Source organism: Labrus bergylta, chromosome 22 (genome assembly GCF_963930695.1).
Source record: "Labrus bergylta chromosome 22, fLabBer1.1, whole genome shotgun sequence".
NCBI lineage: Eukaryota > Metazoa > Chordata > Actinopteri > Labriformes > Labridae > Labrus > Labrus bergylta.
The window spans coordinates 14,553,616-14,566,588 of record NC_089216.1 but is presented as its reverse complement, the minus strand read 5'-3'; the positions used below and the strand labels follow the sequence as shown (position 1 = coordinate 14,566,588).

The window sequence follows — 12,973 nt, the reverse complement described above, 5'->3', positions numbered from 1 at the left end:
ATTTATGATCTGTTTCTTCCTCTGCGAAAGGCTGGTTTATTGTGTGATGATGAGTACTGCACCAACAAACAATAAAGTTTATAGGAATGGATGGGGCAAGGAGAGATGATCAAAGATTAAGACAGCACTTTTTATATCTAAAGAGCTGACGTTTACAATAAGCTTTATTATTTAATGTGTCCTTATAGTCTCTTATAATCATTTTTTAATTATGTCTGTAAAATAAAAATGCTTCTTCATTTGTAGTCTCTTTCTCATGTTCATTGTCCCCCCCACTTTTTTTCTTCAGTTGGTGATCTCAGCCTATAGCCTACCTACAATATCTTTGTTGTATTAGAATAGAATAGAATAGAATAGAATGTCTTTATTGTCATTATACAATTGTTCAACGAAATTATTTGGCTTCACCTTAAAGTGCACACACATACAAGCATCCACAGCTAAAAACAACAAAAGAAGAAAATAAAATAAAAAGGAACTCTCATTCAGGTAAGATGGGCAATGTATGGTAGGAGTTATTTACATGTAGTAGCATAACAGAATATAAATAGATATTGCAGAAATATAAAATAAATATTGCACAGTATGAAATGTAAGATATTGCAGAAATATAAAATAAATATTGCACAGTATGAAATGTAAGATATTGCAGAAATATAAAATAAATATTGCACAGTATGGAATGTAAGATATTGCAGAAATATAAAATAAATATTGCACAGTATGAAATGTAAAATATTGCAGAAATATAAAATAAATATTGCACAGTATGTGTGGTGAGGGTGGGACGGCTATGTAATCCTTTTTGTTTTCTGAAACTGCAGTTTTAAATGAAGGAGTAGTCTACATTGTAGAGTCTTGAAAGTCCTTCTGTTAAACTTGACGTCATCATTTGTAGCTTTGGGTCAGTAGAAAACACTGAACTCACCTGGTCACCACCAACGTCACGTCGCTCCGTTTAAACCAGCCAATAACGTGAAGGCAAACAATGACCCCCCCGCTGCCCCTCACTCTTGTCAACTATAGATTCACTTTAAAACCATTAACAGGACGCTCATCCTTACGTCGTCGGTCACGTGATGGTCCATCTATTTGGTGACAGAGTCCAAAAACCGTCCACTGAAGACAAACACACTCTTCTTCTACAATGACAGGTAAGTCCTCCACTTTCAAACGTGTCCATTAGCCTGTAGGTACAAAACACAGGCCTAAATCATGAATGGTAGCTAATGTTGTTTTGTCAAATGTGTTCTGAAGATAAAGTTAAAGAGCTCGTGTCAAAGTGCCTGCAGGCCCGGGACATGGCATACTGTCCATACAGCAGGTTCCCAGTTGGTGCCGCCATATTGTCAGCAGATGGCGCTATAATCACAGGTATTTTTTTTTTTTTTTTTTTTTTTTTTTTCAGCTGAAGTTACTCTATAGGATGAAAATGTTTGCTCATATATTTTTAGGCATTACATTAAATGATCAGCATTAGGCCTCCTGAAAAAGAGCTCAATTTCAAACAGCTAGCCCACTTCATAAGAACGGTTCATCAAGCATCAGTATATGACTCAGGCCTCATGCTGATAGACAAATCAGAGCTTCTGCTAAATTACTGCATACAAAAGGATATTTTGCATAGGCCATAACGGGACATTCTTAATGCAATTCCTGCAGCAAAATCCTTTTAGATTGCAGCGGTGTAAAATAACTACGTTAAATGACTTCAAGTTAATAACAATACATCTTACTTTGCAATCTGGAGACGCAAGATATGAGAGTTTTGAAATTGTTATTTCCTCCTGACCGTTGTCTCAGTTCACTTTATTGTTACAGCCTTTTAAATGTTGGTGTAGATATGTGTAAGTAAGGAAGTTGCGTTAGAATAAAACTAACTATAAAGTGTTTCAGACGTAACGGGGTGAGGATGAAAAATCGGTGTAAAATTTCTTTGTATGAAATTAAGACTTTTACAAGGCTTTAAAAGAATATCTAAATCCCATTTTCACCACCAAGAAGTAGTCCATGATCTATGTATTTGCGTGTTTTCAGGTTGTAATGTGGAGAACGCCTCCTATGGTCTGACTGTGTGTGCTGAGCGGACTGCCATCCAGAGGGCCGTGGTGGAGGGACACAGACAGTTCACTGCGATTGCTGTTACATGGTGAGACCGTAGACTGAGACCCTGAGCATTGGCATCATTCAAAGAGTAATGTAGCACATGTTCTCAAGTGTTGTGTCCTGTCACCCTGTCTTTTATGTACGTAGTGATATCAAAGACCGTTTTGTTGGGCCGTGTGGAGCATGTCGTCAGGTTCTTATGGAGGTAAGAGGCCAGTACACACAGTCATCGTGATACGCTGCAAGAATGTTTTTTGCATGTCAAGCATTTTCTGTCTTTAACTTTAAAATAAAGCATAACCCTTAAATGGGCAGACATGTATAAATATTTTGGAAAATTAATTAATTGCTGTTTTCTATTGTATCTGGGCTAAAATAACACAGTTTCAGGATCCTTTTTTCTCCAATTTAGAATCTGTATCTCCCAGGATACATCGACCAGTTAGGGTATAAATTCAACATTTCTCTCCTTTAAAACTGTGCCAACTTTCAAACACTAAGAAACATGAAAAAATTACAAAGCTTACTTCATGGTTGGTGTATTTGTCACCGAACACGGCCATTTAGAATTTTAATACAAATTGTTTGTATCTATTTGAATGATGGCATGAAGTCACATGACCTGAGTACTTGACCCACACCTCTCATCAGTGTTTCTCATGAAAGTTTGTGCACACACTTAATGTTCCTCCATACCACAGCCTGTCTAATGTCTGTATCCCCCAGGATACAAAAACCATTAAAGGGTTGGGGCCACACATGCAACTGGCTTTTTTTTACTTTTATAAAGAAAGATACCCCTAAAGACATAAATAACACCCAAATATTACTAATTAATTTATGCATATTTTATAAATTTAGAAGTAATTAGACTCATTGCCTTATTCCAAATTAACAACAACAGGTAGAGGCTTTATTCTTCTTTCTGTCAAACTGTTTTTCTTAAGAATGTCATGTGGTTTCTGATATCCCAAAAAGACCTCATTTTAGGAAAATGTAAATACATCATCTGTTTTGGTATATGGGCGTCTGAATGGGCCGTGGTCTCAATGTTAATATCACTTCTATTTATGAAGCTTCCTATCCATTGCATGATGCAGTTTGTGTCTCTGTCTCCACAGTTTGGATCAGATTGGGTCGTGTACTTGACAAAGCCAGATGGGTCTTACAAAGAAACCAGCCTCAGTGACCTGTTGCCTCTGGCCTTTTCCCCAGAACACCTGGGAAAGAACTGAAAAAGCCTCATCAGCATCTCAACACATCACCTTTTGTTACTTTTGTAGTTTTAGTTTCACGATCTGCAGAATTATGTTGCAAAAACTGAGAATGTGGTCACAATAAAAAAAATCCCCTCAAATGTGTGTATTATTCTTGTTATTATTATTATTATTATTATTAAAGGGTAACTAAACCCCAAGACCACCTTTTTCAACTATAAACCTCTATATTTGAGTATTAAGAAGTGTTGTGGATCAATCCAGGTCCGTATCTCGACATTTGAGTACAAATATTGAAATTATTATTATTATTATTAATAATAATAATAATAATAATAATAATAATAATAATAATAGCCTAATAATATACATCTGAGCTTGCCCGAACCCAATTGATGCCCTAGTCAAGATTTTAGCTGGTGCCCCTTGTATTGTAACCAACTCCAACATTCATACACTTAAGGAAAACTGGCATACCACTTTATGTTTTACGGACTTTCTATATTTAAACCTGATATATAGACGTACTGTCAGTGTAACTCACTTCTGATAACTCATCTGCCCTCCTCCCACACAAAGAGCAGGCATTTTATCAGATATATGGCCAATCTGGGAATAAATTCCTTACCAACCCATTTCTACACCAATGTGTTTCTAAAGGTGTCTAGTTACACATATAAAAATATTTAAATTCAACTCCTGTAGGAAAATCCGTGAGAGCTGCTGAAACTTCGGGTACCTGGAACCTTATTGGTTAAAAATTTGAATTATTATTTTTTTTTTTTACATGTGCCTTAAATAGCATGTGAGGGGTCAAATTAGGGGTTATTTGGGATGCTGAATCCATTGCAAACATTTATTTTGCACCAAAACCAGTCCTTGGTAGAGAAACGGCCACGGTGAAAATCAATGTTGCTTGTTGCATGTGAATTATAAAGTATCTTCATAGGTCTATTTATAAATGTATTAGTGATGGTAACTTCCTTTTATTAAATGTTAAATGTTGCTGTTGGTTAACATTTCTAACAAGAGAGTGAGTTTTGAGTGGCAGGTGCCAGACGTGCTCAAGCCATTCTGTGGATCATGGACAGTGTTGTGGATTTTTCTGTTGGTAGTGAAAGAGCTCAAGTCAAAGTCTTTTGTCGGTGTGTATTTTATTGCATATAGTAAGAGTTCTTTTGCAAAAGGGGTAATCAGCTGCAAAAGTAACATCAGTCACAAGATTCCCGGGGCAGTCCCGGTTGCACAGCATATTTATACTTTCACAGGGTGTAGGTATTTTGCATATACATGAGTGTGTAGGTATATTACATATACATGAGTAAAACATTGTCATTGGTTTCAGCTTGCCCTAGTGACTACGCCTTCTGCTAGTTTGCCTGGTGATTTATCTACGCAAGCTTCTTTCTATAAGGTACCTGGTACGGAGGACCACCAACAGCAACTCCTTTGTCAGGAGGGCACTGATTTAGGGTCATGCTGTACTCAGATAATGAGGAGAGTGCCTGTTGGAGATACAGACCAAGGCCATACAGAGAAACAGTTTTTAACTGCTAAATAACGCACAAACATCTAAACCTTCTTTTGTAACATTACTAAATAATAGCATGAAAACTATATTAAATAAAATAAAATTTAGTGGTAGTTAAGCACATATGAGGGACAAAAATGACTAAAGTATAAATAAATAAATGAATGAATAAATAAATGTTGGGAGAAATGCATACAATAATGTATAAATAAATAAATAATAAAATAAATGCCTCAATAAATATATAAATAAATATATATATAAATAATGCAACAATTCATATAAACAATAATATATAAATAAATATATTCATATCTTTATTTATGTATTTCTGTGTCCATGTTGTACAAGGAAAATAAAATATGTAAATTAAGTGGGCCGTCCTAACATTACTGAAGTAGGATTGGTAAATTTTGAAAAACAGACAGAAGCAAATTTACATATATACTTTTCCTCTTACGACCTGGACACAGAAATAAATAGATGTGTAAATGTAGAAATACTGAAAATAAATGAATAACTCAATTAATGTGGAAATGTATGCATTGATACATATATAACTGTAGAAATACGCTAATAAATGAATAAATACATGTAAAAATATATAAATAGCCTTTTTCATTAACAAAGTGTATTCATTATTTATTCATTGATGTATTGTTTTCAGCATTTATATATTTATTTATACATTATTGCATGCATTTCTCCCATCATTTATTTATTTATTTATACTTTCGTCATTTTTTATCCCTCATAAGCACATGTTTTCTTCCCTTTCTTCTCATTATCTTCTTCTTATCTTCAGCCCTACGCAGAGAATTTACCAGAGAAACAAATGTGACGTCAGTGAGTGGGCGGGTCAGGAATCTGTTTCCGGAAACATGGAGGCTGTAGTGAGCGATGTGGTAGCTCCTGAAGACCTTTTAGTAAGTTTTATAATCATGTTACCTTTATCAATAGTAAAACATGAGTTTTAATTCATTACAGGGACTGTTACAAGATGTTTAGACTCGGAAAATGCGGAAATTACGGAGAAATGGAAGCTGTGGGAGGATACTTGGTTGCGTGACACAGCGAGCTGAAGCTAATGTTGTTTAATGTTTATGATCTAAAACAGGTTCGCGGTCAAAGTGACTTTATACCATAGATTTATATAAATTACATTAAGTTACTAATGTGAGAAAAACATGTTGTATCTCCGTTACAGATGGAGATGAACTACTATTTGAGCTCTTGTTTCCTCAGGAAACATTTCACTATTTGTTGCTACGCAGGCTCAAACAGAAGTAGGCCTATTAACGATAATGACATTTGTCTAAGTGCCAGTCTCCACGGATGATTAAATAAAGGCTGAGCCCAACACAACTTCACTTCTTTTTTTGTTTTGACAGAAATTTGAGAAGAAATACAACAATGAGCTGATGAAAGGAGCTGTCTCCAAAGACACCAAGTTTGAATATGCTTGGTGTCTGATCAGGAGTAAATACACTGACGATATCAAGAAGGGAATCGTGCTCATGGAAGGTGAGTTCATTTAGATTCATTTCATAATTGTCTGAGATAAATATTAGAATGACTGTAGCCTATTAAGAGTTTAGTTTGGACTGATTTTTGTCTTCATTTTTGATACAGTCTAACGCCAAAGTTGTGATACAGTTTCGTCATCATATTTGAAAACAGTTGGCCAGGTCAACCTTGTGAAAGAGATCTTGATCTCAATGGGTTAATTACCTGGTTAAATCAAAATAAATGAGTTTGGTTCGTTTTAGTTTGTGTGAATATTTCAGACATCGGTTTTAATTTGTCAGCCTTATCAAAATAATGTTGCAATGTCATGTGTGAAAACGTTTCATCCAGACTTTTGCTAAACACGTGTGATAATGCGAAAATATCCGAATGGGGTAATTGCAGCCTCAATGTTTGCATATTAAAGATTTCTGTGACATATAATCTTCTTTGTCTTTCATTACAATTTCATCCATGTTGTTGTTGTTGTTTGCTTTGTGTTAGAACTTGTTCAAAAAGCCTCAAAGGATGACTCTCGGGACTTCTTGTTCTACCTTGGTGTTGCGAACTACAGACTCAAAGTAAGTCTCTATCCCAAAGTCCAGGCGATATTATTTAACTGATGGCATTCGTTTACACTTGTAAATACAGCCTTCCCTATCAAAGCTAAAGCCTGGCTCACACTGCAGGATAATCGAGCCGATTTGAGGTCCGATACTTCCTTCCCGACAATCGCAGGGTCACTCCCGACTCAACGCTGTTAGGAAGCGATTATCTGCTCAGATTATCTGAAAGGGTCATGAAAGGGTGTGACAGAAGTCGTGTGTGAATCACAGAGTGAGACGAGGGAGGACAGTAATAAGTTCCATTGTTATTGATCATTGCATGAGGTCATTCGAGGTGATGCGTTCCTACATCGGGCACAATAATCTTAGATTTTCATATCTTGTAGCGTGAGTGTGTTTGAGATCATGGAGAAGAATATCTGTTAGGACTCTCCTAAAGTGTGTGTGATGCTGCCCGGATTCAAACTCGGGAAGGATTTAAAAAAAAAAATCTGCAGTGTGAGCATAATGCTTCTTTTGAAATGTGCAATTATCTGAGAGTGCTCTCCCCTGTTCTTCTTCCAGGAATATGAGAAAGCTCTTAAGTACATCCGGACTCTTCAAAGGAATGAGCCAGGGAACAAGCAGGCTCAGGATCTGGAGAAACTCATCGACAAGGCTTTGAAGAAAGGTAACAACAAATCTGTGTACAATGACTTGATTTGATGAGTTGTTTAAGGGATTTAAAACAAAATACTGACACCCACATGTTGTCTTCCAGATGGCCTGGTCGGCATAGCGATTGTCGGGGGGCTCGGCGTTGCCATTGCCGGTGTTGCGGGCCTCATTGGCCTGGCTGTGTCGAAGGGAGCTAAATCCTAACCCGGACACAGGACTACGTGTCTTGATTTTTGCTGGACTGACACACTGACTCTCCCCTGCATACACATTAAAATTGAAATGTTGCAAATGCTTGAAGAGTTCTTGAAGGATATTGGTTTGAGGTTTAATATGAAAAAAATCCAGCTCAAAGAGTTTAAATAATGTCCTGTTTTCATACTTTAACAGTTTGGATTCATCATAGATACATGATTTAGTTGTCTATTCTTTATATTATTTGTGTAAATAAATTAGAATACTAAAGGTGCAGCTCAGCTTTATGTTATCACGTAGTTGGTGTGCACTTCAGCCTAAACTTCTTACATTTTTTGGTTTAAAAATATATCCATAAAGAGTGCAGTTGTGTTTCTGTAACTGTCTCTTAAGTTGAATCACAGGGAAAGTGTTAAGGGTGCAGGAGGAAGTGTAGCTCGTAATGCCAAAAGCAACAGTTTTGTTAGTTTCCTGATGAGGTAGGAGGGGCTCTGCTGTGGAGGCTGTCGTTGTTCAGTTGTATGTGCGACCTGAGGCTTCTATTCATTTCTTCTGAATACTCATTTTAATAAAGGGAGGCAATGCACGTTTTGGAAATATGTATCCTTTGTTATGTATATTGCACCCCAACATTGACCTGTGTTGCATTTAATTGCTTGTGTTTTCCAGATTGTCAAATAAAATGATTTTGAACTAAAATTAAGATTTCTGTTGCAAAGAAATAGTTGTCTTGCTATCCAATGAAAACCGTCTTCTTAACCATTCACACTGATCTGTGAACTATGCACACTGCACCTTCAGCCAAGTATAGCAGAGGAAATAAGTGAAGATAAAATAAAACACACTTTATTTTAGCAGGCCTAAGTTACATTTAAAAGAATGGCATTGTTTATTTTGTCTAGCATGTGGCAACACTTAAAGAAATATTTTATTTCAGTCAGGAATACTCGTCATAGATTTAACCATTTATTGCACTTATGGGTTGTACAGTTGTCTTTGGCAGTATTGGTTCTGCTCTTAGCTCTCCGCAGTATCAGTGTAGCATGCAACAGATCTGGCTCAGAGTGCAAACCTTTAATTCTCCCCATGAGGACAGAACCTGAATGTGCATGTAATGATACGGACATCTTGCACACATAACAAGCTACCAATTCATCATAGAATATAAAATGTGACGACTGAAGCAGCACTGTGACGTGGTGGAAGGAGAACTTCACAGCAGTTTCTAGCAGCAGAGTGGATGTGATGCAAGAGGAGTGAGAGGCAGAAGAATGATTTAAATAGACCGCCTTGTTGTCAGAGTGTGATAATGATTGGATGGCATTGGGTACTACCGTATGCCGCCTGAACTAACGCAGGGCTCCATGTTTATTTATTTTAAAGAAAAAACTTGTCACTTTTTATATTAAAAAAAACAGAACACGCTCCTTAGGGTGGCCTGAAAATTGGCACTGTGCAGTGGCGCAGTGGGGTTCAATCCTTGAATCACATATCTTTGTTGAAATGTTGTGTCACACATTTCCAACCAACATTTTTTCTATCTGTTGTTTTTGTCGGAAGTCAGATTGCAACATAAACTACCAGTTGCTTTATGCACTCTGCGTTCCTATTTAGTGTCAATGCTAACAAAAAATAACATTTCAAGATATTTATTTGTACAGGTTTTTCCCAAATTTTATAGGGGACATATGAAAAATCCACTTTCATAAAAACACTGACAGAGTAATGTCTACTGGGAAAACTCAGGGGGGGCTCATTGGGCTCAAAATGGAGCGTTCTGAGAGAGCTGGTTTATACAGGTCACAAACCTCCTCCGGTGCTTGATTCATGTTATATTTTTACCAAAGCACAGCACAGATGTTTCATTTAGACCACAGAGGATTGTTTGAAAAGGTGGAGAAGGGGGATAATATGTTCTCTTACAGTTAAACTTTGGGAGTCCCTAAAACTGCACTGTCTGAAAATATGACAGAAATTATTTTCTTTCAGATGTTACATACAGTCTTTTGCATCTTCAAAGCAGCATGTTGTCTAGATGCATTTCGGTAGTGTGATAGGAAGAAATAAATATGAAATGGTATCATCTGCATATAAAGATATTATGAGCATCTCTACAGTGATTTTCAAATGATTAAACCTGCATCTTTTTTTTTTTTATCAACGGTGTCTATTGTTGATGGAGCAAAGTCCAGTAATTAATTCCATTCTTATCACTGCCATGTATTGACATTATGACATTTACGATGAGGTGTTGTAGGACAGCACATTCTGATCTGTCTCAGTGAGTCTTAAGCACTAAGATAAGACTGTATGTGTCTCAACTAAAACGTGCCTGCCCTACTTTGCGTCGCAGTCGATCAGGGCGCTTCATGTTGCCATTTTACAACAGGAAGGCTAATAGAGGCTATCAGTTGTGTTTGGTGTTATCAGCCTCATGGGGGTGTTACTCATTAACCAACCTGACGGGACCGAAACTGCATAGGCACATGCAGAACAGTAATCCTCTCTGGTGTGAAAGTGATCAAGTGGATGAAGAAAAGAAAAAGGATAACGAGGAGGGTATAAGGCCCCACATTTTTTTTAAAATCTGATATCCAAACAGAGGGCAGAAAACACACTTTATAACTAAGCAAACTTGTCTTTAGAATCAGCCTTTTTAAAGTTTCCCAAACGTGTACAGAAATGATTCCTCAAAGCCGGTGTAATTCAGATCCACTTAAGTAATTTTCAGTTACAAGGGCCAATGTTCAATGAGTACCTGCAGACTTGTACACAACTGAGAGCTATTAATGTGTAATCACCTGGTAGAAAGGGAATAGTGTAGCTTAGAAGTGTATTGACCAAGTTACACCTTGTTTTCGTGTCATCACTGTAATTTGAAGTAACTGTATAATCCAGAAGAACTGCCCTTTATTGACACTTAAGTGACAGAGGCTGTAAATTTAGATATTTGTCACAATGTAACGTGATGTTTGTGCGTCATCTCCTCCAAGATTTAATCATTCACCAGCATCTTTTATCGGCTGATTATGTGCTCAGGTGTTTTTTGCAGAGCAGTGATCCCGTAAGAGATAAATAGGAAAGATGCTTATCTTTATCGATAAGGATAACAAACCTTCTTTATAGATCTTATCTATGATACAGTCACGTTTATTTTGTGGTTGTCTGAATTCTGCTCTGGCTGTAGAAAAAACAAGCTAGCTGGTTGAACTGCTTTGTAGTGTCGAAATTGTTTCCACACTCAACCCACTTCAGTTTGAAAACTACAGACTGGAATCACTTGTGCCCTTTCTGTAAGAAACACATGAGCGCACAGAACTCTGTGGCTCAGTTGGTAGAGTCGGTTGTCTTTCACCTGGAAGGTTGGTGGTTCCATCCCTAGTTCATTCCCATGTCCGATGTGTGTCTGGCACAGGGTGCTCCTGCTGCTTCGTCGTCGGCGTACAAATGTGTATGAATGGGATTAGTTATTGGCACTTTACATAGCAACCCCTGCCATCAGTGTGTGAATGTGTAGATGTGGCATGCGGTGTAAAATTGCAGTTTTATTGCTGCTGGACCAGTCAGCTGTCCTTGACACAGTTAACCATCAAATCCTCCTGGCATTGCTCTGTAAACTTGGCACCTCAGGATTGTAGTGATCTATTTCTATCTATTGTAGTGGGTTATTGGCAGTAACCCACGCTGTTTGTCTTTATGACTTCTCTTTAATGAGTTCCTCAAAGAAAGTGAACGGAAAAGTATTTCAACTCCTTAATCACATGACAGGTTGTCTTCACTGACAAGGCCTCTGTCATTTATTGTTTATTTATTCATGAAAACAAACTCATTAAATACCACCGCTTGGGCAAATGGAGTTGTAAAAGTTTCGCAAACAGCCATAAAATTAGACATTTATGGGGGGCGGGATCCTGTTTTCCTAACAGCTCAGGTGGATGTGAAGAAGACTGATGGGTTCAGATTTACACGTTTGTGGTGCCAATTTCAGTCTTTATTTAGGAAAAATTAGACAGTAGGGCAAAAAAATAGTACTGTATTTCTCTATTTATAAATATCACTTAAAATACTTCTAATAATCTTATTTCAATCATGTCAGCATAGCTGCAGCTTGACTCATCCTGCCTGGTTGACACTTGAGGCACTGAGTTAATATTCTGCTGAGACATATTTCAGCTCAAGGTTATTTGGTGATCTATAAACTTACCACAGCGCTTCTTAAGCTATTCTTTATGTAGTGGAACATTTTAAGAACATGTGCTCAATTATCCTGGTTTTTGTAAGAAACCCAGCAGCAGTGTTCTTAAAGAGCAGAAGTTGTCTATATAACTAACTATATAAATATTTTTTTCAGAATCCAGCCAAGAATGGCATATTGTGATTGTATCAAAAGAAAAGAAAAAAAGCTTCTCGACTCCTGTACTTGCTTATTTACTTTTTATCTGAGATGACAACATGCAGTTTTTTAATTACATTTTTGAATTGGTGATGATCCTGAAGTTCAGATTTGAATCTACCAAAAACAAAATTTGAACCGATGCTTTTTCCAAACGAGCTGTACAAATTCACTCTTCCATTTCCAAAGAATTTCAGGAGGAATGTCCCTGAGACCCTCCTGATTTCACTATTCACACATGCACCTCACAGCAGGAGACTAAATCATTGTTGGACAAAAGAAAGAGGGGGCGGGGAGGTCCTCTTAGGCAATACATGACATAAAAAGAATGATGCGGAAGTGGCAGAAGTCCTGTTCGGACTGACGTTTCAAGACGCAATATAAATGCCACTGTGATGTTTCACCTTCAATCTGAATCTCGAGGGGACATGATGGGGGGGATAAAGTGATCCCACCTGTGTATCGTCTTCTGAGGTAGTAACAGAGGTAATACAGAGGCAGGATGGTTTCAGCGCAGTGCTGTGTGTGCGCGCATGTCTGACTGTGTGTCAGTGTGGAGCTCCAAGTGTGCCATGCTTCCACAAGGCCGAATAGAATTTGAATTCACATACTGGGACAATATCATTGTCTGATCTGGTTTCACAGCAGTTTAAAACAAAAGCCATCATTCATTATTTTCATGACAGTCAGCAGCAAAATCTCTGATCTACAGATTCTACAGAGATCCCATTGAATGGGGAATGTTAAAAAATGATGTAGAATAAAGACAGATCTTTTTAAATAGTGCAAGTTTTTCCCGCAT

The 12,973-nt window shown here is 37.3% G+C and overlaps 2 protein-coding genes across 2 annotated transcripts; both read left to right on the top strand.

Moving 5' to 3' along the window:
• Positions 1–1,022: 1,022 nt before the first annotated feature.
• Positions 1,023–3,532, top strand: zgc:103586. Its single transcript, XM_020629250.3, has 5 exons — positions 1,023–1,154; positions 1,258–1,374; positions 2,038–2,149; positions 2,254–2,311; positions 3,228–3,532. Exons 1-5 carry the CDS (start codon positions 1,148–1,150, stop codon positions 3,339–3,341), a joined length of 408 nt encoding a protein of 135 aa, XP_020484906.2. The 5' UTR covers positions 1,023–1,147; the 3' UTR covers positions 3,342–3,532.
• Positions 3,533–5,630: 2,098 nt separating this feature from the next.
• fis1 (fission, mitochondrial 1) lies at positions 5,631–8,481 on the top strand. The gene is made up of 5 exons (XM_020629201.3): positions 5,631–5,780; positions 6,246–6,378; positions 6,865–6,941; positions 7,491–7,596; positions 7,687–8,481. Exons 1-5 carry the CDS (start codon positions 5,736–5,738, stop codon positions 7,785–7,787), a joined length of 462 nt encoding a protein of 153 aa, XP_020484857.1. The 5' UTR covers positions 5,631–5,735; the 3' UTR covers positions 7,788–8,481.
• The last annotated feature ends 4,492 nt before the right edge of the window (positions 8,482–12,973 follow it).